At 37.1% G+C, this 16,179-nt stretch overlaps 1 protein-coding gene across 2 annotated transcripts; it reads right to left on the reverse strand.

Annotated features, from left to right (window-relative positions):
* Positions 1-354: 354 nt before the first annotated feature.
* RGS18 (regulator of G protein signaling 18) lies at positions 355-10,258 on the reverse strand. Of its 2 annotated transcripts, none has more exons than XM_005147104.4 (5): positions 9,968-10,258; positions 9,203-9,304; positions 5,735-5,796; positions 4,506-4,672; positions 355-1,948 (listed from the first exon to the last, which is right to left on the reverse strand). In XM_005147104.4, the coding sequence occupies exons 1-5, from the start codon at positions 10,084-10,086 to the stop codon at positions 1,694-1,696; spliced, it is 705 nt and encodes a 234-aa protein (XP_005147161.1). In that variant the 5' UTR covers positions 10,087-10,258; the 3' UTR covers positions 355-1,693. The 2 variants fall into 2 exon arrangements, with proteins under 2 accessions (XP_005147161.1, XP_030903093.1); XM_031047233.2 differs by having other exon boundaries at positions 5,735-5,799.
* Positions 10,259-16,179: the final 5,921 nt, after the last annotated feature.

A 16,179-nucleotide genomic window follows, 5' to 3' on the forward strand; every position in this document is an offset into this window, starting at 1 on the left:
AAACATTTGATCTATTCCTGAATCGCTGTGCACAGGTTCTGACTGCTTAAACAGTTAGAGATAGCATGTGTCTGGAGTTTTGGGATCAGGGAAGGATAATGGAATAAACCAGCAAGGATCATACTCCTCACAACTGCAAAAGTGTTTCCTGTTTCTTCCCAGGGTAAAGCTGAGAGCTTGGAGATGGTTCTCAGGACACTGCAGCTCAGCAATGTTTCCTAGTGAGTTCAATCTCTGTGCACAATAACACTTTGGATTGAAATGGCAACAATTACAGCTGGTATTGAACTGTAAGTGAAGTCTTCATGTTTTACTCATCAATGTACTGTTGATAGACTGAATCCTGACAACTTCTCAAGTAGATCACTTAGAATTTATTGAAAGTTAGTAAAGCAGACAGGGAAAGCCTCAGATCAAGCAGTTCGTATATGCCCTGAATTAGTAATGAACATAACTTTTCATCCTCAGGAACTGCACCTCTTCATTTTGACAGCTTACAAAGAGGGAAGAAAAGGGAAAAATCTTCAACTCCATGAAAAGCAACTGAATATACAAGTCATAGTTACAACTAAATCCCACAGCCACTTGTTAAACTGAAGCAATGTTTAAGATTTTAGAAGCTTTCCCATGCTTCAAAGTATGTCTGCATCAATTCTGAAAGAAGACACTGTATACTGACTGTGAAAATGATGTATCTGACTTCAGTTTACCACTGAAGTTAAAGGGAGATTTCTCCTTCCTCCTCTATAACCATGGAGAGTACAGTAATGACCAGTAGAATTGAAAGTTATTCTGCCTGAGTCCAAGAGCTGTTAATTTTATTATTTTTCAAAATAAAAGTCAGAAAAAAGTTTAGAACAAAGCTTAGTAACAAAGTTGGTATACCATAAATATTTGCAAATAAAAATAGGAGTATTATATATACATATACACATCCATGTGACCTGATATTTAATGACACACATTGTGTTAAAATAGCATTCTTGGGTGTCTGTTTCTACTCATTTGGGTGTAAAAACCTAGAATACAAGTATTTGATGGCTAAACTAATATATACAGCATAACTTAAATACAGAGAAGAGACACATGTAATAACAAAACAGTACAAATTGTACCCAAAAAATTGAAGATAATATGTTCCTCTTAAAATATGCAATAGCTAAATTTTAATTATGCAGTGGCTGTAGAAAAAAATCCCTGCAACTTTACATTATACCCAATAAAGTTCCTATGTGTTTTGCAGTATGAGAAAATACCACAAATACTCTGTGCTTAGTGTAGAAAATATTGCAGAAACATAAATCATAAATATGTGCAAAGGCTAGGTATATAGATTCTAGCTGTGATGAGACTCTGTCCTAAATAATACAGGCCAATGATACACAGTGGATATTATCAACTGGCGTCTTATACAATGTTTTTATGAAGGAAATTCAAGTTTTTCTTCTAAATATGATTACAGCTCTTACCTGGGTTAAAAAAAAATACTGTATGAAAGCTTTACATGATATGTCTTGACAATATGTTGCCTACTTCTCTATAATAAAAGAGATTAATCAATGCCTACAGAACTCTGATCTGGTGTAAATGCATGTAACTTTGCTTTCCACTCATTTACACCTGCTAAGTATTTGGACTGTAAAATACATATGAGTTGCAGCAGTAGCTAAAATTTATGAGGGTTCTGTTTCCGTTACCAAACAGTAAAGTCTGGTCGTACACCTTTAAAATCATTGACAGTGAAAGACCGTGACCGTCTCCTAAAGGTAGGACGACTGGGACTTCTCCCCTTAACCAAATTTAAATAAGGATCAGATCTCAGGAACCGTGGGTAGCTGTCTTGCTCCATCAGCCTGTAGACCGTGTTTTGTGCTCTATCAAAGGTGGTGATGATGGGCTGTCCAATATTCTGGCTTGTGACTTCTTTGGTTTGAAAGTCCAAATTCACCTGGAGAATAAGGAAAAGTGGATTTCTTTAATATATATTAATGCATTTCCTGTGTTAATTATCCATAGCAATGATACTGTATTTTGGTGAGTTTTTTCGGATTAAAGCACCTTGAATCCCTGATACAATGGGATATTTATATCACAGAAATAGTTAGTATGTTCATGTAACATCTGCCGGAAAGCCTGCACAGATGTGTCATTGGTACAATGGAAAACTGACAAAACGAAAGGTAAAGTTTGATGTTTGACTAAAAATAATTTTCTAATAGCAATCTTCGTATAGTTGCAGCTGTCAAGCTTTGCAACACTGGACTAATACAGAACTTCATTCTCATTTAGGATTCATGTAGAACTTCATCTCATTAGACTCAGCTAGTCGATATTTAAAATGTCTGTTTTCTGTGTAGAGTTTTAGTAGTAGGAAGGTGAGAAAACTCTAATAATTAACATATGAAAATTATTTAAATGTGTTTCTAGAAGTTTTCAATGGGGTATCAAAATGATCATTTATTAAATGTGTCATTGCCTTCATCCTGGAAAGAATTAATTACTAATTCCAGAAAGAATTACCGGAAAGAATTAATTAGCATGAGAATTTTATTAAAGTCTCAGGCACTTACCTAAACAAGATATTTTTAAAAATTAGGTAGAATGTATATTAAAAATTGTTGATTCAGTCAGAAAGTAACTTCTGTAGTATGCTTTTTTTTCCTCTCTAAGATACATCTGTCATTTCTATAAAGCTAGTTAAAAAATAAATCCAAGAACTGAAGGACAGTTAATGATTATAAAATAGTCCACTCATCAAACCTACAATTTTATGATCCTGTCATAAAACTGTACACTCTGAAATGTGTGTGTAAAAGAGCTCTGCTCTGATGGAAGTCAGAGAAAAAATGCAAGTTCCAGAGCTGTGTGTTGTGAAATGAGATGCTGTTGGCTGGTCTCAGCTGCTCAGCTAAGCCCAAGGAAGGAAGTCTCCCCATAGGCAACTGCTTAAGGGGAACAGCACTAACACTATCCACACATGTACCAAATCAAAAGTATGACAGTTAAAGAAATTGTTGTGTTACTGTTAGTTAAAGTATGATTTCCACACCCTGTCCTTTCCCTAGCTTTCCTACTGCTCACCTTTTCACTTATGTCAACCTTGGAAGTGCTGACAGTACCTGTACTTGATACCCCACCATAACTGCTCAGAGACTGGTCGAATGGCAGTGACAGGTTTTACCTTGAACAGCTATGGAGTCTCTTTTTACATAAGGTCCACCCCAAAGACATGCAGCAGGGAAGGAAATAAAATGGGACATAAGCCTTTGAAAGTGGGCATTTCCTAGGAAAAGCAGATCTGAATCTTAAATATAGTCTATGCATCATTTTGCAATTTTTCTCTTAAAATAAGAATTACACTTTTTACACCCTTGTTACAGGGAAGCAGCAGTTAGTGTGTAAATTTTGCTATACTGACAAATAAGAAAGAAATACAGGAAAAAAAGAGCATTGGCCAGTAACATAATTTGATCTCAAACTCAATAGAATTACAGGAAAATATAAGTCCAAAAGACCTATTGGAGAGGCTGATGGTGATTTCAGTGAGACTTCATCTTTTTGCAACCTGTTCATCACTTTCATAGAGCAGGCAAAAGATATTCCTTTTGTTCATTTCTGAATTCTTCATTACATGTTTCAGTAATATGAAGAAATTGTAAATATGAAAACTTCTTGCACCATTACAGTAATAAAAAGGCCTTACTGTTGATGAGGATTGATGTACCAACATATTTTTGTGTATGTGTGTCGTGGTTTAAGCCCCACTGGTAACCCAGAACCATGCAGCCACTCACCCCCTTCTTCCTCCCCCACTCCCAGCTGACAGTAACGTACCAAGAACACACAATTAGATCTGGGGAGTAGAAGGGTGGAAGGATCAGTCGGGGGATGGATCAATCAAGAAAAGTAAATGCTTAAAACAGTTATTTTTTAAAGGATATGTTTAATTTTAATAGCTCATTCTAGTCTCGTTTAGTCCTTTGGCTCATTTAAAATAAAAGCTTCATACCTTAGTTATGTAATAATTCAATAGATGATTACTGGTTTAAAAGAAAGGGACAATAGGTCTGTTGTTCTGGAGGTAGCTTTAAATATAGACAGACAATGCTTCCACAAATTCTAGCTAGTATGTCTCATTGAAACTTTAATATTTAACATCACTATTTTTTCTTAAATATACCACATATATGTGTATACACATGCTGGCTTTACAGACCACTAGGAATCTCTGCGTCCTATAATATAACATTTAAACTCTTGCTCTGCACTTAAGAGAGTAACATGGATGGGGTATTGAAAAGAATATGGGGGACAGTGAGAATAATCTATGCAGTTGCTTTCACTTTTTCTTCCAAAGCTTTGATATTTAAGGTACAGCCTTCTTATGTCAGTGACTACATGATTAACTGTTGCCTTTGCATCTATGCACGCACTTCTTAAAAGCGGATTTCATCAGATGCAGTTGTGTCAAATACTGTATACAATGAAGAATGTTATTACTGTACCTCTTTTGGAGCATCTTTCTGTATGAATGTTTCATAAATGGTCTTAGCTTTTGGCAAAAGTTCATGTGCAGTCTTGCTCTTCTTGTAATCCTCACAAGCTATCCAGAACTCAATGTTTTCCTCACTGAACTCAGTTTTCAGAAACTTTGTAAAGGCATCCAGTCCAGCTACAGCAAGGAATGTTGAATGGCGTTAAAAAAAAAAAAAAAACAACATATATACTTATCAAACAGTTACTCTTTTCACACAGTTTGTGGAAGGCAACAAAATAGGTTCTGCTCCCTTTGAATTACATCACATTATAGATAACTACTTTAAAATACATGAAGGTTTTCAAATAAGTGCAGTTCATTCATTATGATCCTGACTACTGTAACTCCCGTTAGAGAATCCTCAGCATCTGTAAAACTCCACTACGAAGATCTCGTTAATTTAGAAACAGAAATAATCAAAACATGTGGAAGTTTGTGGAAGTGACAGATTTTATTCTGGCTGAATGTCAACTTAGGTTGACTGAAACACTATTTGAATTGTTGTTCCTATGTAGTCTGTCTCCAGTAACAATTTAAAATGAATGTCTTTTAACATCTTGACTGTTTGATTTATCTTATTTTTATCATGCTGAAGATATTTTATTTTCAAGTATGCTTGCTCTGCAGACGTAATGCAATCGTATTGATGTCAGCTATTCAAGGGGCAGATCTGAAAAGCACATAGGGTCCAGCATTGTAGCTGGGTTATACATGTGTCCCTCCAAAATGGAAGGAGGGGCATATGTGCATTTGATAATTACATAAGCAACAAGTCCTTTCAAGTGACGGTCAGCTTTGATCCTATCACTGTTTTAGAAACAAATTGTACCAGAAGTGACAAAGTCTGTTCTTAAACACACACAACATGTTTTCATTTTTAAGGTTTGATCTTATGGTCAGGAATATTTGAACAACACTCAAATAAAATTCTACTGTTTATAGAAAGAACTCCTTGCTGTCTGTTACATTACTTTGTTCAATAAAATACAAAACTTAAAAGCTATTTTCAACTATTTTCAATAGTTGACAGCATGCTATAGCCTAAGCACAGGAGAGCAGAAACACAAGCCGCTACAGATAACCCATCCTATCTAGTTTAGGTAGCTGCCAGGCCCATTTAAGTGCACATTGGATTTTATGATTTTCTACCATTTTTTCTATCCCAACAGTCTGCACAGAGAGGGAAAAGCTACAAACCTTTCTCAGAAAGCAGTTTGTCAAAAGACTCTCCCCATTTCACTGCTTCCTCAGGAGACACACTGCTTAAGAAACAGAAAATGGTTTTAAAGAACTGTGCATATTGTGTATTTATGAAACTGCTGCAACTTATGTAACCTGTTACTGTTATTGCTTAAGACTGTTTCACAAAGTCTTTGATTAGATCGCATTACTAAAGGAGCTAATTTTCTTAGGGACTTCAGAAATATCTGGTTTCATTTTTTCTGACACTTTTCCTGCAGAGTTGCACATTTTCCCCTGCCTAAAAATCCATAAAATCAGAGATTTTTCTTTCAGTGTTTTGTGTTGTGCTACTAATCAAGCAAATTGATATCATGCAGTACCGTAAAACTCATAAGGGAAGCAGGGCAGTCACCTACTTAAACTTAAAAAACATTCTTGCAGAGGTTTGGTTTTGAATGTACTTGGTCTGAGGCTGTGTTACCACGAGAAGTTCTATAGCCTGAAGACAAAGTTGTAGCAATATAGTTTAGGTGATAGTCTTACAGAGTAATAGCACAAATAGGCTGTTTTTTTCTCCACAACATTATGCTCCAATTATAAAACATATTCTCCAACAAATATGTCAAGTTGCACATATTTTACTTCTATTTCAAATATTCTGCCTAAAAGAACAATGAAGAAAATAAAGGAGAACAGCCAACATTACTCATGCAATTACAGTTTTGGAGAAACCCTTTTTTTTGTTTTGCATAGATTAACCCTAAATGCACACCTCAACAGTGCTTTGATTTTTAGCAGACCAGAAATGGAGTAAACCCAGAGATTAATTTCATCATGCTAGGAGCAGGACTTAAGTTTCAAGCCTCAAGCTGAAGTCAATTTTTATCAGCTGCTTTATGAATATTAATATTTAGAACCATTTTCATTCAAAGGCAAAGCACAGTACACTGAAAGTATCAGTAGGTGACTTGTCTGATGTTGATTTGAAGAACTCTTCATGGACTGAACATTTCTTGGATATGATTCCCCCTTCCTCATGGAAACTTGACGTTCTATAGCCTGATTCACGAAGTTTGGGTTGCCTTGGCAAAATCTGTAGGCATGTGAAGTTTAGATGAAAAGAAATTCCACTCATTTTGGGAAGGAATTTAAGCCAGTAATAATCTTGGTCTTGCACAAAACTAAAAGGAGTATTTTTTATTTATTTAATAGGTGATGCATGTGTCTTAATCATTGTTTATAGGTATGAAATTTTTAACTAGAAAGAAACAAACAGTTTTTCAGAGGTACAAATGCTGGAGAGCTGAAATTGAAGAAATGAGCACAGACCAATAAAGTAGGGGGATTCTGGAGTCAGAGAAAACAAGAGCTCACTCTCTTACAGATGTTTTTAGTTATGAAAGTACAAAAAGCACAGTTCTCTGTGGACTTGTAAGTCTCGGAACAGTGGGTTCATATGGTTACAGGAATTAATTTGGTCAAAGTGAAAGAAAAACCCTGATGACTTCAGACAACCTGTGTCATCTGCAACTGCATAGAATGTGAGAAGTTCTTTGCTGGGTTTGGAAACTTGGTGTGGATTTCTGGTTTTCCTTCAAAAACTGCATCAACCCAATAGTGCCATAGATCCCCAACACTTGGGTGCAGCAATGAGTTGCTGCAATAGATGGAAACCAAGATTTGTTCAGCTATGTCACTTTCTGAAGATGAGAAAAAGCTAATTAATAGGTGAGAGGCATTTCCACTGGCCAACTGCAGTGTTTCATTAATTTTTTTAATACTTGTGTTATTCAGTATCTCTGTGTGAAGAATGGAAATTATAAAAGCTCTGTTAATTATTTAAGTAATAAATCTCAAATTATCATCTCATTTTACTATTCAAAAAAGAGTAATTATCTTTTATTTTCATAAAAAAATACCCCTCTCTAATCCACATGTAAAGATTAGCAAAAAATCTACCAGTTTCTCTTCTATACCACAAGAAGGGTTGAATCCCTGTTAGTCAGGCACCCAGCTGAGAATAACATGGCAAAAGGCAGCTGAGAAGGAAGTGATAGTCTGTTAAAAGGGGGAAATTCTTCAGAGAATTATTTATTGCTATAATATCTGGCTCTAAAAGTGCCTTTTCAGAGATTATAAGAATGCACTGATGGCCATGTATTCTGAGATACCTGGGATAATCAAACACCCACCACTGCCTGCACATAGCTGGCATGGAGGCTGTGCTTCCTGTTTTTAGATGCAGTCTCACATAGTTTTACATGTATGGAAAAGAGAAATGGAAAAAGGGTGTTCCCAGCACTGCTTTAACTTTGTCATTGCAATGTCTTGTATTCCTGAGTGAACTGTAAAACCACTGAATTAAGGCTTCTGCCAGCAGCAAAACAAGAAGGAGAGAGGAAAAAAAAAATTAATGAAATACCCCACAGGTGTGGACTGGAAAGTCTTCCAGATTCTGAGTGCACCCTATCATTTGGATGGGTAGGATATTTGGACATACGAGCAACAAATGGCTAATTACCCTGATGCATAGGTGCAGATGTTCTTGACCCCTTTTCATGGGATCTGGAAACAGCATATGAGTCTCTATTCCATTTCTACCACGTGTTCACAATTAGTAAGGGCTTGTAGAAGCCCTTTTTCTGGTCAAAGAGCCATCTTGGTCCCAAAGACAGTAACTGCTTAAAGAAGGCTCACCACGTTATCAAGACAAAAGAGCATGGAAAGCACTGAAATATTCTGAAGTGATCTGTAATGGAAAGAAAGGGGCAGCAAATTTGTTTAGACCATGGAGTTGCAGTACTTCACAAATTCCTTCTTTTCAGTCATGACCTACAAATGCAATTCTTATGTATCAGTGAGATCTTGGTACCCCATTGAAGTCAGAAACTAAACTCTTATTGAATCCAACAAAAACAAGATTTTACCCTGCGTCTTTATAAGAAATAGTATAATAGGGACAATATTACAACAGTGTTTAAACTTCAGTATCTGAATTTTGGAGACAAATGCATTCCAATAATTACTGGAATTATTGAGGAACTATGCATTTAGTATTTGACATTTATCTGGCATTTGTACACCACAGAATTCTATGGGAAATGTGCTTTCCAAGTAGCTGTATGATTTCCCTGTAAGAAATAATTTGTTGGCTACATTTCTGAGTTGCTTATTGCTTTATGTAGTCAGTGGACTAATAAAAATGCTGTTGGCGTGAGGAAGGGTTTAAACATATCTGCAAGTGTATGGGGACCAGTCTACACTTAGTGTTGTAAAAACACTTGTGGTGAGCTACCCTGGTGCATACCAGGTAATTCTATAGAGTTTGCATGCTTGAGTTGGACTGCTAGCTTTAAAATTAAATAGAACTTGAAAGCCTTATCTCTGCCAAGTCTGAACACACACAGATGCAGGAAATGTTCTGACTCACACAGGCACTTCTTGAAAGGAATCCCCATCTACTCAGTCTTTTGTAACACTTACCTTGCTGCTTTTGTCAAGTTTTCAGGTTTAGCGAGATGATCGCCTTCATGAAATTCAGGCTTCTGCAGGAGAAGGCTCAGCCTATTTCTCTTCTGCTTAGCTCTACAACAGAATTAGGGTGGCTTTTCAAGCAACTTTACTGACAATTAGGGGGGGTTTCCTCTCAAACATTTCCTTTGACTAATATCTCTTTCTGCATCATAGATCCACGTATATTTACTTCCAGTAATGTTGATGTTACTTCTCCTATTTATGTTATTCACATTAGCTGTTTTTTTCATTATAGCTTAGCACAGATTTACATAGGAAGCACTGGCAAAGAGAAATAGAAATCTTTTAATTTTCACTCTCTTGATTTTGAAATGAAGGGGTGAAATTTCACATTAGAGAACATAAACAGCTGGCTCAGCTGTTCCACTTTTAAAGTTTTGCAGAGAAAAAGGAAGTATTATTTCCTGTCATTTGAAATTTTTAAAAAGAAACTTTACCAGATCATATTCAGGCTTTGAAGAAGCATTTCTCAGAATGTGCTGAAACCTCCTTTCCCTATTTTCTTACTTTATTATTTGTTCCTTGTTCTTACAAAAGAAAAAAAAAATCTGTGATGAGTATTTTGTGTATACGATTTCAAAGATTGCAGTTCTTGAGTTTTCATGAATATGTAAAAAAAAACCCAGATCTGTGCCCTAAATTCATATCCACAAGCTATGTTAGAAACCTCTATGTAAACAGAATACTCAGAATCAGCATGGCCTTAAAACTTACCCAGGCTTGTTTGCTTTATGTGGCTCTTCCTTAATGGTTGATTTCATGACTTTGTAATAGGATTTATCCTTTGAAGCAGAAACATTTAGTTGGGGGAATAAAAGAAGCGGATTCTCCATCTTCCTCTGAGAAGGCTTCCCAGTTTCAGAAAATGTTTCTTTTACTTCCACACAGCAGTTACATCTGGCGTGACTGATGTGCTCAGGACGGCTCTCACATGCTCTATTGGTTGCCCCCAATTGGCCGTTGAGCAGCTTCCAGAGCAGGTAGTAGGAAGAAGGTTCTCCACCTTCACTGCCACTGCAGCTGCACGTACACAGGATTTTAAGTAGGGCTCTGCTTTTACGCTCGTCATATAGGGAAGTGAGATTGCAACTTTGCAAAATGGCCATTGACCATCCAGACAAACACGGCTACCAGCAGGGAGCACCTCCTAGGTTTCTGCTTGCGGAAGCTGGTATTTTACTGGACTTAGGATGCCACCAACATATAACATTATCTTAAACTCTTAGAAGAACTTCTAACTGACCTTAAATTGCCCTCTACAGCCTCCAGCAGTGCCATATGCCAGACATAAATTCAGTTCTATCAGCAGCATGCAAAATTGCAACTCAAGGTTTCTCAGAGTCTCCTGCAAAAGCCAAATGAACCTGTGGTTGAGCAGATATTTTGTAAGCAGAGATTAAATTTTTGCCCCATTTTTCAGAAATTATGGGCACCTACTCTAATTTCAAGTTTCTCCACTTCAAACACCTCCTTTTTCTATCTGCAGCTTTATTTTCATTTACCGTCTCCCAGATAAGAGAAAAAGTCTTTAGTTTAGCAAAAAAAATTTAAAAAAATGGAATTTCATTTGTTTGTTTTGACAATAAATAACCAAAAATTTCTCATTGTGGTTTGCATAATGCAAAAATGTATATTTTTTTAGCCTGATCAGCACAAATTACCTCTTCAAATACAAGCTTGGTGTCAGTTAAGTTTCTTAAGTACAATTTGTGTTGGTTTTGTTCAGTTCTGACAATTACTGCAAGGTGGGTAAGTTCAGGTGACTGTCCCACCATGGCCTTTGTGGCTTCCAGAGATGAGAAGGACACGAGGTATTAACATTCAAATGAGTTACAGAAAAAACCTCTGCTGGGATTACAGATTCCAGAAACATAACACAAAAGATGTTCTCTATTGTGAAATTTTTAAGAGAGAAAGAAATGAAGAAAACTCACATGTATTACATATGTGACACAAATTTTAAAATCAGACTAAGTGGGAAATACTCAGTGCAAATCCGCATTTTGTAACCCAAGCACCTTTAAGAAGCCGAGTTATGGTTTTAGCATTCAATTTCAGTTTCAGAGTAGACATATATCACATCCTGCTTCTTTTAAACTGACTTTAACCACAGCTGTCTATAATAATGTATTCTGCCTTTTACTAATAAGTAAGTAAATATAGAATGAATGATTTTATTTTGTTGTTCTGCAACAGTGGTATTCACATGAGCTTTTTTTTCCTCCTATTATGTGTTTATAATACTGTCTGTTTACATTTACCATAATTTTATTATCTGGTGATTTCAGTTTCTGAAAAATGTTGTTAATTGTAGCCTCAGTATTTCATATAAGCTTATTTAAGAAAGATTTGGAGCATGGAAGATCACTCAGAAGTGAGTTACTGTGGCTTTGCCACCGCATCATGTAACTTATAGATGAAAATGACCTGTTATGTCATTTCTTTCAGCACCCACCAATGATGGCTTCTCCTCAGCATATGTGTGAATGGCTTGTCCAATCCACTCTTAAATGACTCTAAAGCAATGGGTGTTACGTCTTAGATGCTTGACATATTACTGTACTATATTGTGATAATAGCATCAGTCCCAAATGCAGCAGTGTGCTGTGCATCTCCTGAGAATTCATTCAGAAATTGGAATAATTACAATCTCTCTTTTTCTATTTTCTACTTCCCATGCCCCATTAATAGAAAGCTAATCTTAAATTCAAGCCCCGAAGTAGCCAAACTGCATCACAGTCAGTCTGTGTTTTGTCAGCAATGGTGCTGCTGCTAATAAGTATTTCTGGTTTGCACTGCAGGCTACAGTAGTTATAGCAACAGTATTAATGACCCTGTAAATGCTTCTGAGCCATTTTGCACACTGCAAGATGACGATATAGAAATATGCATAAGTTATTTAAAGGTAGAAAAAGCAGACCCAAAATATTATGCTGATGACATGACTAGAGACCTAGGAAGTTCTAAAGAAATTTGGGATGAGACCTAAATGTTCTAATTCCCAACCACTTCTCTAACCACTGAAATGTATTCACAGTTCTTTCGGGAGATTTTTAAGCCCTCAAATCAAGATCATCTCTGCAAAGCAAGAGCAATATTGACTTAATGATTTTTTACTTGTAGACAAGAATAAATATATTTCTTCTAGAGCTTTCATAGATGAATAGAAAATGTGTTTTCAAAACAATCTTCATGCAACAAAAAAGCAAAATTGAATTGACCATGAAGTGCAAGAGAGATAGATCATGAAGTTCCTTGAGGTGATGCCCTGATCTCTTTAGGCCTCTTGTGAAAAGTGAGAAGTGTCTGGCTTCTGTAGTGTTTCATAAAGTCCTATAAAGTTGACGATCAAGTCATTCTTGACTTGTGTAGACCTAATAGCTGCACCCTGTGAAAGAAATACTGGCTGATACCATTAGTAATAAGGAAGTTGTATTATACACTGAATATGTAATTTCTTTTTTAAAGTTTAGCACTGAAAGATTCAGACTTTCAGTGCAACTGACGTGAAGCCCTGACTGAGGTGTTCAACTCAGCACAAAGAACTAGAGCACAATGAGAAATTCTTTGTTGGCAATCCAGCAACATCTCTCTCCAAGCTATTTTTGTTACTTGCCAGGTAAGTGTCATGTCCATGCTCATGTTCTAGCACTACCTGGGCTCCTCCACAACCAAGTTCCACCACTGTTCTTATTCAAATCCAGTTTTACCGATATGACTTTTGTGGGGTTATGTTTGTTTGTTTCTGCTTTGACCTTTGCAGGAATAAAAAAAAAAGCAACACAGTCTCTACTGTGCTGTGAAGACCAAGCATGGAAAGAAACTTTACTGAAGGCATGGGCTGAAAAGCTGCATTTCCACATTTTTTTCTTTTTCCTGTAAAGGACTTGAAGAGTTGAAAATTAAAATTACATGTTTTTAATGAATTTAATTGTTACCATTCTTCAGTAACTCCCTAACAATTTATCACTTCCTCAATATTTATGTTGTTTATTCCTTATTGGGAACCACAATTGGACCTACAATTTAATCATATAATCCAACATATGTTTGTTTTGCTTATCTTCAGACAAAAAAAACATTTTTGCTTCATCAAAGACTACCAAAGGGAAAAGTTTTATTGTAAATCTCAAGCAGAGGAGCTTGCAGTCTAATTCAGTGGTGCATTTACATGATTCATCCTAGTAGAGCAACTTGGCATGTGGCATACTTCAGAGTTAGTGGAAGAGAAATATTGTAATGCCTAAACATAGTTCTCATTATAAAACCTTCTTCTGTTGTTTCTGTTTAGAGGGAAGGAAACAAAATTGCATTGCTTCAGATAGGGATCACTGACAAGAAGAATGTAACACTTCTCACTCAGGGTCTGTAGGTCCTGTCAGACAGAGATCTCAAAACAGTTTTGTTAAGGCACCTGTGATGAAAACTCAAGCTTGCTGCAGGCTTAGGAATCTTTGTAGTTCCAGCAGAACTTCTGCTGTGGAAATGTTTACATCTGTGCTAAACTAAATTCATTTATTTTGTCTTTGAAAGGTCAAAATAAGAAAGTGAGTCTGCAATGTTCTCAGCTGTACTCATTTCCTGCCTGTCCCATGGGTATAGGGCTGGCATCTCTGATTAGTTCTATTTACATATTACATACATCACTGTCACAATTAATCTACAGGAAGCTGATTTCTTAGTTGAACCACTTAGTGTTTACAGCCAGCTCTCCATAAATGTACAGCAATGACATGGGTGCTCATTAGAAAACTGCATTTTAATGACCAGCCTCTGGAAGACACTCACACACACTTTAGAATGTGTTTTTTCAGTCCAGTATTCACAGGAAATGCTGAAGGCAGGAATGTACTCTAAATCCTTACCAAAATATCCTACTGGAGTTGCGCACTACTGGATTTATTTCTGTCTTACAGAAACCCTGAAGGATTCCTCACATGACACCCTGCTTATTTTTCAAAGAGAAAGATTTTATCAATCCATTCTAACAGTGCAAGCAACAGCAAGTATTTGGCTGAGCACTCTCTGGTCCTTCTGTGAAAGATGTGAGAGACAGAATGGAAAGACTACTGCTTAATGATGCAACAGGACTGTGACTCCTGGCCCACTAAATATGAGTCAGAAAATCAAAGTCCCTACAGCAGACAAGGTGATAAAATCTGTTTTACATAAGAACTGAGTTTGCCATCACCAGATTATTGTGTAGTTTAAGCAGAGCCCTCATGTTGGGTGTGAGGCATGTCCTCACTCTGCTTTTCCAGTCAATGATTCAGGAATATCACAGGGATGCTGCAGCACAGGCTGAACTACAAGGGCAGGCACTGTCAAACCTTTATAATGCAGAAGCCATAACAAGTGTTTCACATTTAAAGGGAGCTCTGCAGGGGAAAAGGCTACCCCAGAGCTGGGGGAGCACTCAAAACAGGTTTTGAATGTCACATCCAGGTAGTTAGGATTAGATAAGGCAGGCTTTAAAAGCTTAGGTTCTACTGTAAAGCCACCTTTGATGGCTGCAGTGTTCTGCATCATGTGCTCCCTCAGTTGCACTGATAGGAACACACCTAATTCTGCCTACTTAAAGCACAGCTAAGATTATTGCAATAATACTTTCTTCAGCTTATATACTATGATTTATTCACTGTTAATTCTCCTGATAGTGCATTGTCCTGATGTTGTGATTTAGCTGACATAAATAGTTGTAGGGTTTACAAAGCAGTATGGTGGATAGCTCATCAGAGCAGTAAAAAACTTGGTACGAAAACCTGAAAAATTAGCCTCAGTCAGCAGCAAATTAAGAAAGTATTAAACTCACTCTTCATTCTGGACGCCAGGCAACAGTATGGATTTTATGGGTTCCTCACTGTCACCCCTGCCATCATGTTTTTGACAAAAGACCTTGCCATTTGGGCACTATCCATTTCTCAACTTTTCCGGCTTTTAGCCCGAGTCACAGTGTGCTTTATTGTTACAGTTTTCATTTTACACAGTCCTCAGCTTTTGCAGATCTTGACCTTGGCAATGTCTGTTTTTAATACCAGCATCTAAACCAGATTCTCATCCAACCTGCTGCTCCTGTCTTTCTTGTCCACATTTTTTGTTTCTGATGGAATAACTGGAATCACAAAATTAAGTTTTGCAAAGTTTGCCAAAAATACTTCCTCAGTATGGAGGAAATGTGAGATTTGCACTTTTGGTATGCACACCAGGAAGCAAGCTATTCTACTCTCTCTGTTGAGTAAAAACAAGTGATGTTTATCAGGTTACACTGTCAATTCAATAAACATAAAACTTGCAGTAATTTTGATATTGCTATGGTCACCGAACCTAATACAAATTTTTAATCTGTTAACAAACAGCCTAGATTGAGCATAAAAAGTGTTGGTCTGAAACATGTCTTTGCGGCATGTATGAAATAATTTCCATTCCAATTCGCAGTGATCACAAGTCACTTCCTAGGGAAGGTCTGCAGACTGCTTTGCTTGATTCACAAGTGCTCTCCAAATTCTAACTTTAGACATCATCACTGAGGGTAAGAAAGAGGGGGTTGGTTCTGTTATGTTGGGGGTTTTCCCAGAACGGTCTCCAAGTTTAAAATCTTTGCTTTCTGATGACCAAATTACACCCCAATCCTGACAGTGTTGGTATTTCTTCCCAAGGTGCAAGGTGAGAAGAGCTGTACGAACACCCAGGTCTTCCAGCGCCAAGATAAAGCAACCCAGGTTGACCGCGCAATGGCCATAGCTGTCCCAGTGCTCCCTCTGTTGGAAAAGTTCTGACATGCTCTTTCTCTTCTCCAGAAAAGGGGACATGAGCGGCCCTGCTCGGAAATCAGTGCCGCAGGTGTTTCTCCAGTCAAATCCAGAAGAGCTGTGAGACCTGTGCACATCTCTGCCGCTGGCTTCTTCCTTCCTCCCACCTAACGCTGG

Source organism: Melopsittacus undulatus, chromosome 6 (genome assembly GCF_012275295.1).
Source record: "Melopsittacus undulatus isolate bMelUnd1 chromosome 6, bMelUnd1.mat.Z, whole genome shotgun sequence".
Taxonomy (NCBI): domain Eukaryota; kingdom Metazoa; phylum Chordata; class Aves; order Psittaciformes; family Psittaculidae; genus Melopsittacus; species Melopsittacus undulatus.

Coding starts and splice junctions, on each gene's coding strand:
- RGS18 (XM_031047233.2), bottom strand. CDS start 10,086: ATGGAGAATCCGCTTCTTTTATTCCCCCAACTAAATGTTTCTGCTTCA. Junction 9,305..9,967: donor CATAAAGCAAACAAGCCTGG/GTAAGTTTTAAG, acceptor ATTCTGTTGTAG/AGCTAAGCAGAAGAGAAATA. Junction 4,673..5,734: donor CAAACTGCTTTCTGAGAAAG/GTTTGTAGCTTT, acceptor TCCTTGCTGTAG/CTGGACTGGATGCCTTTACA.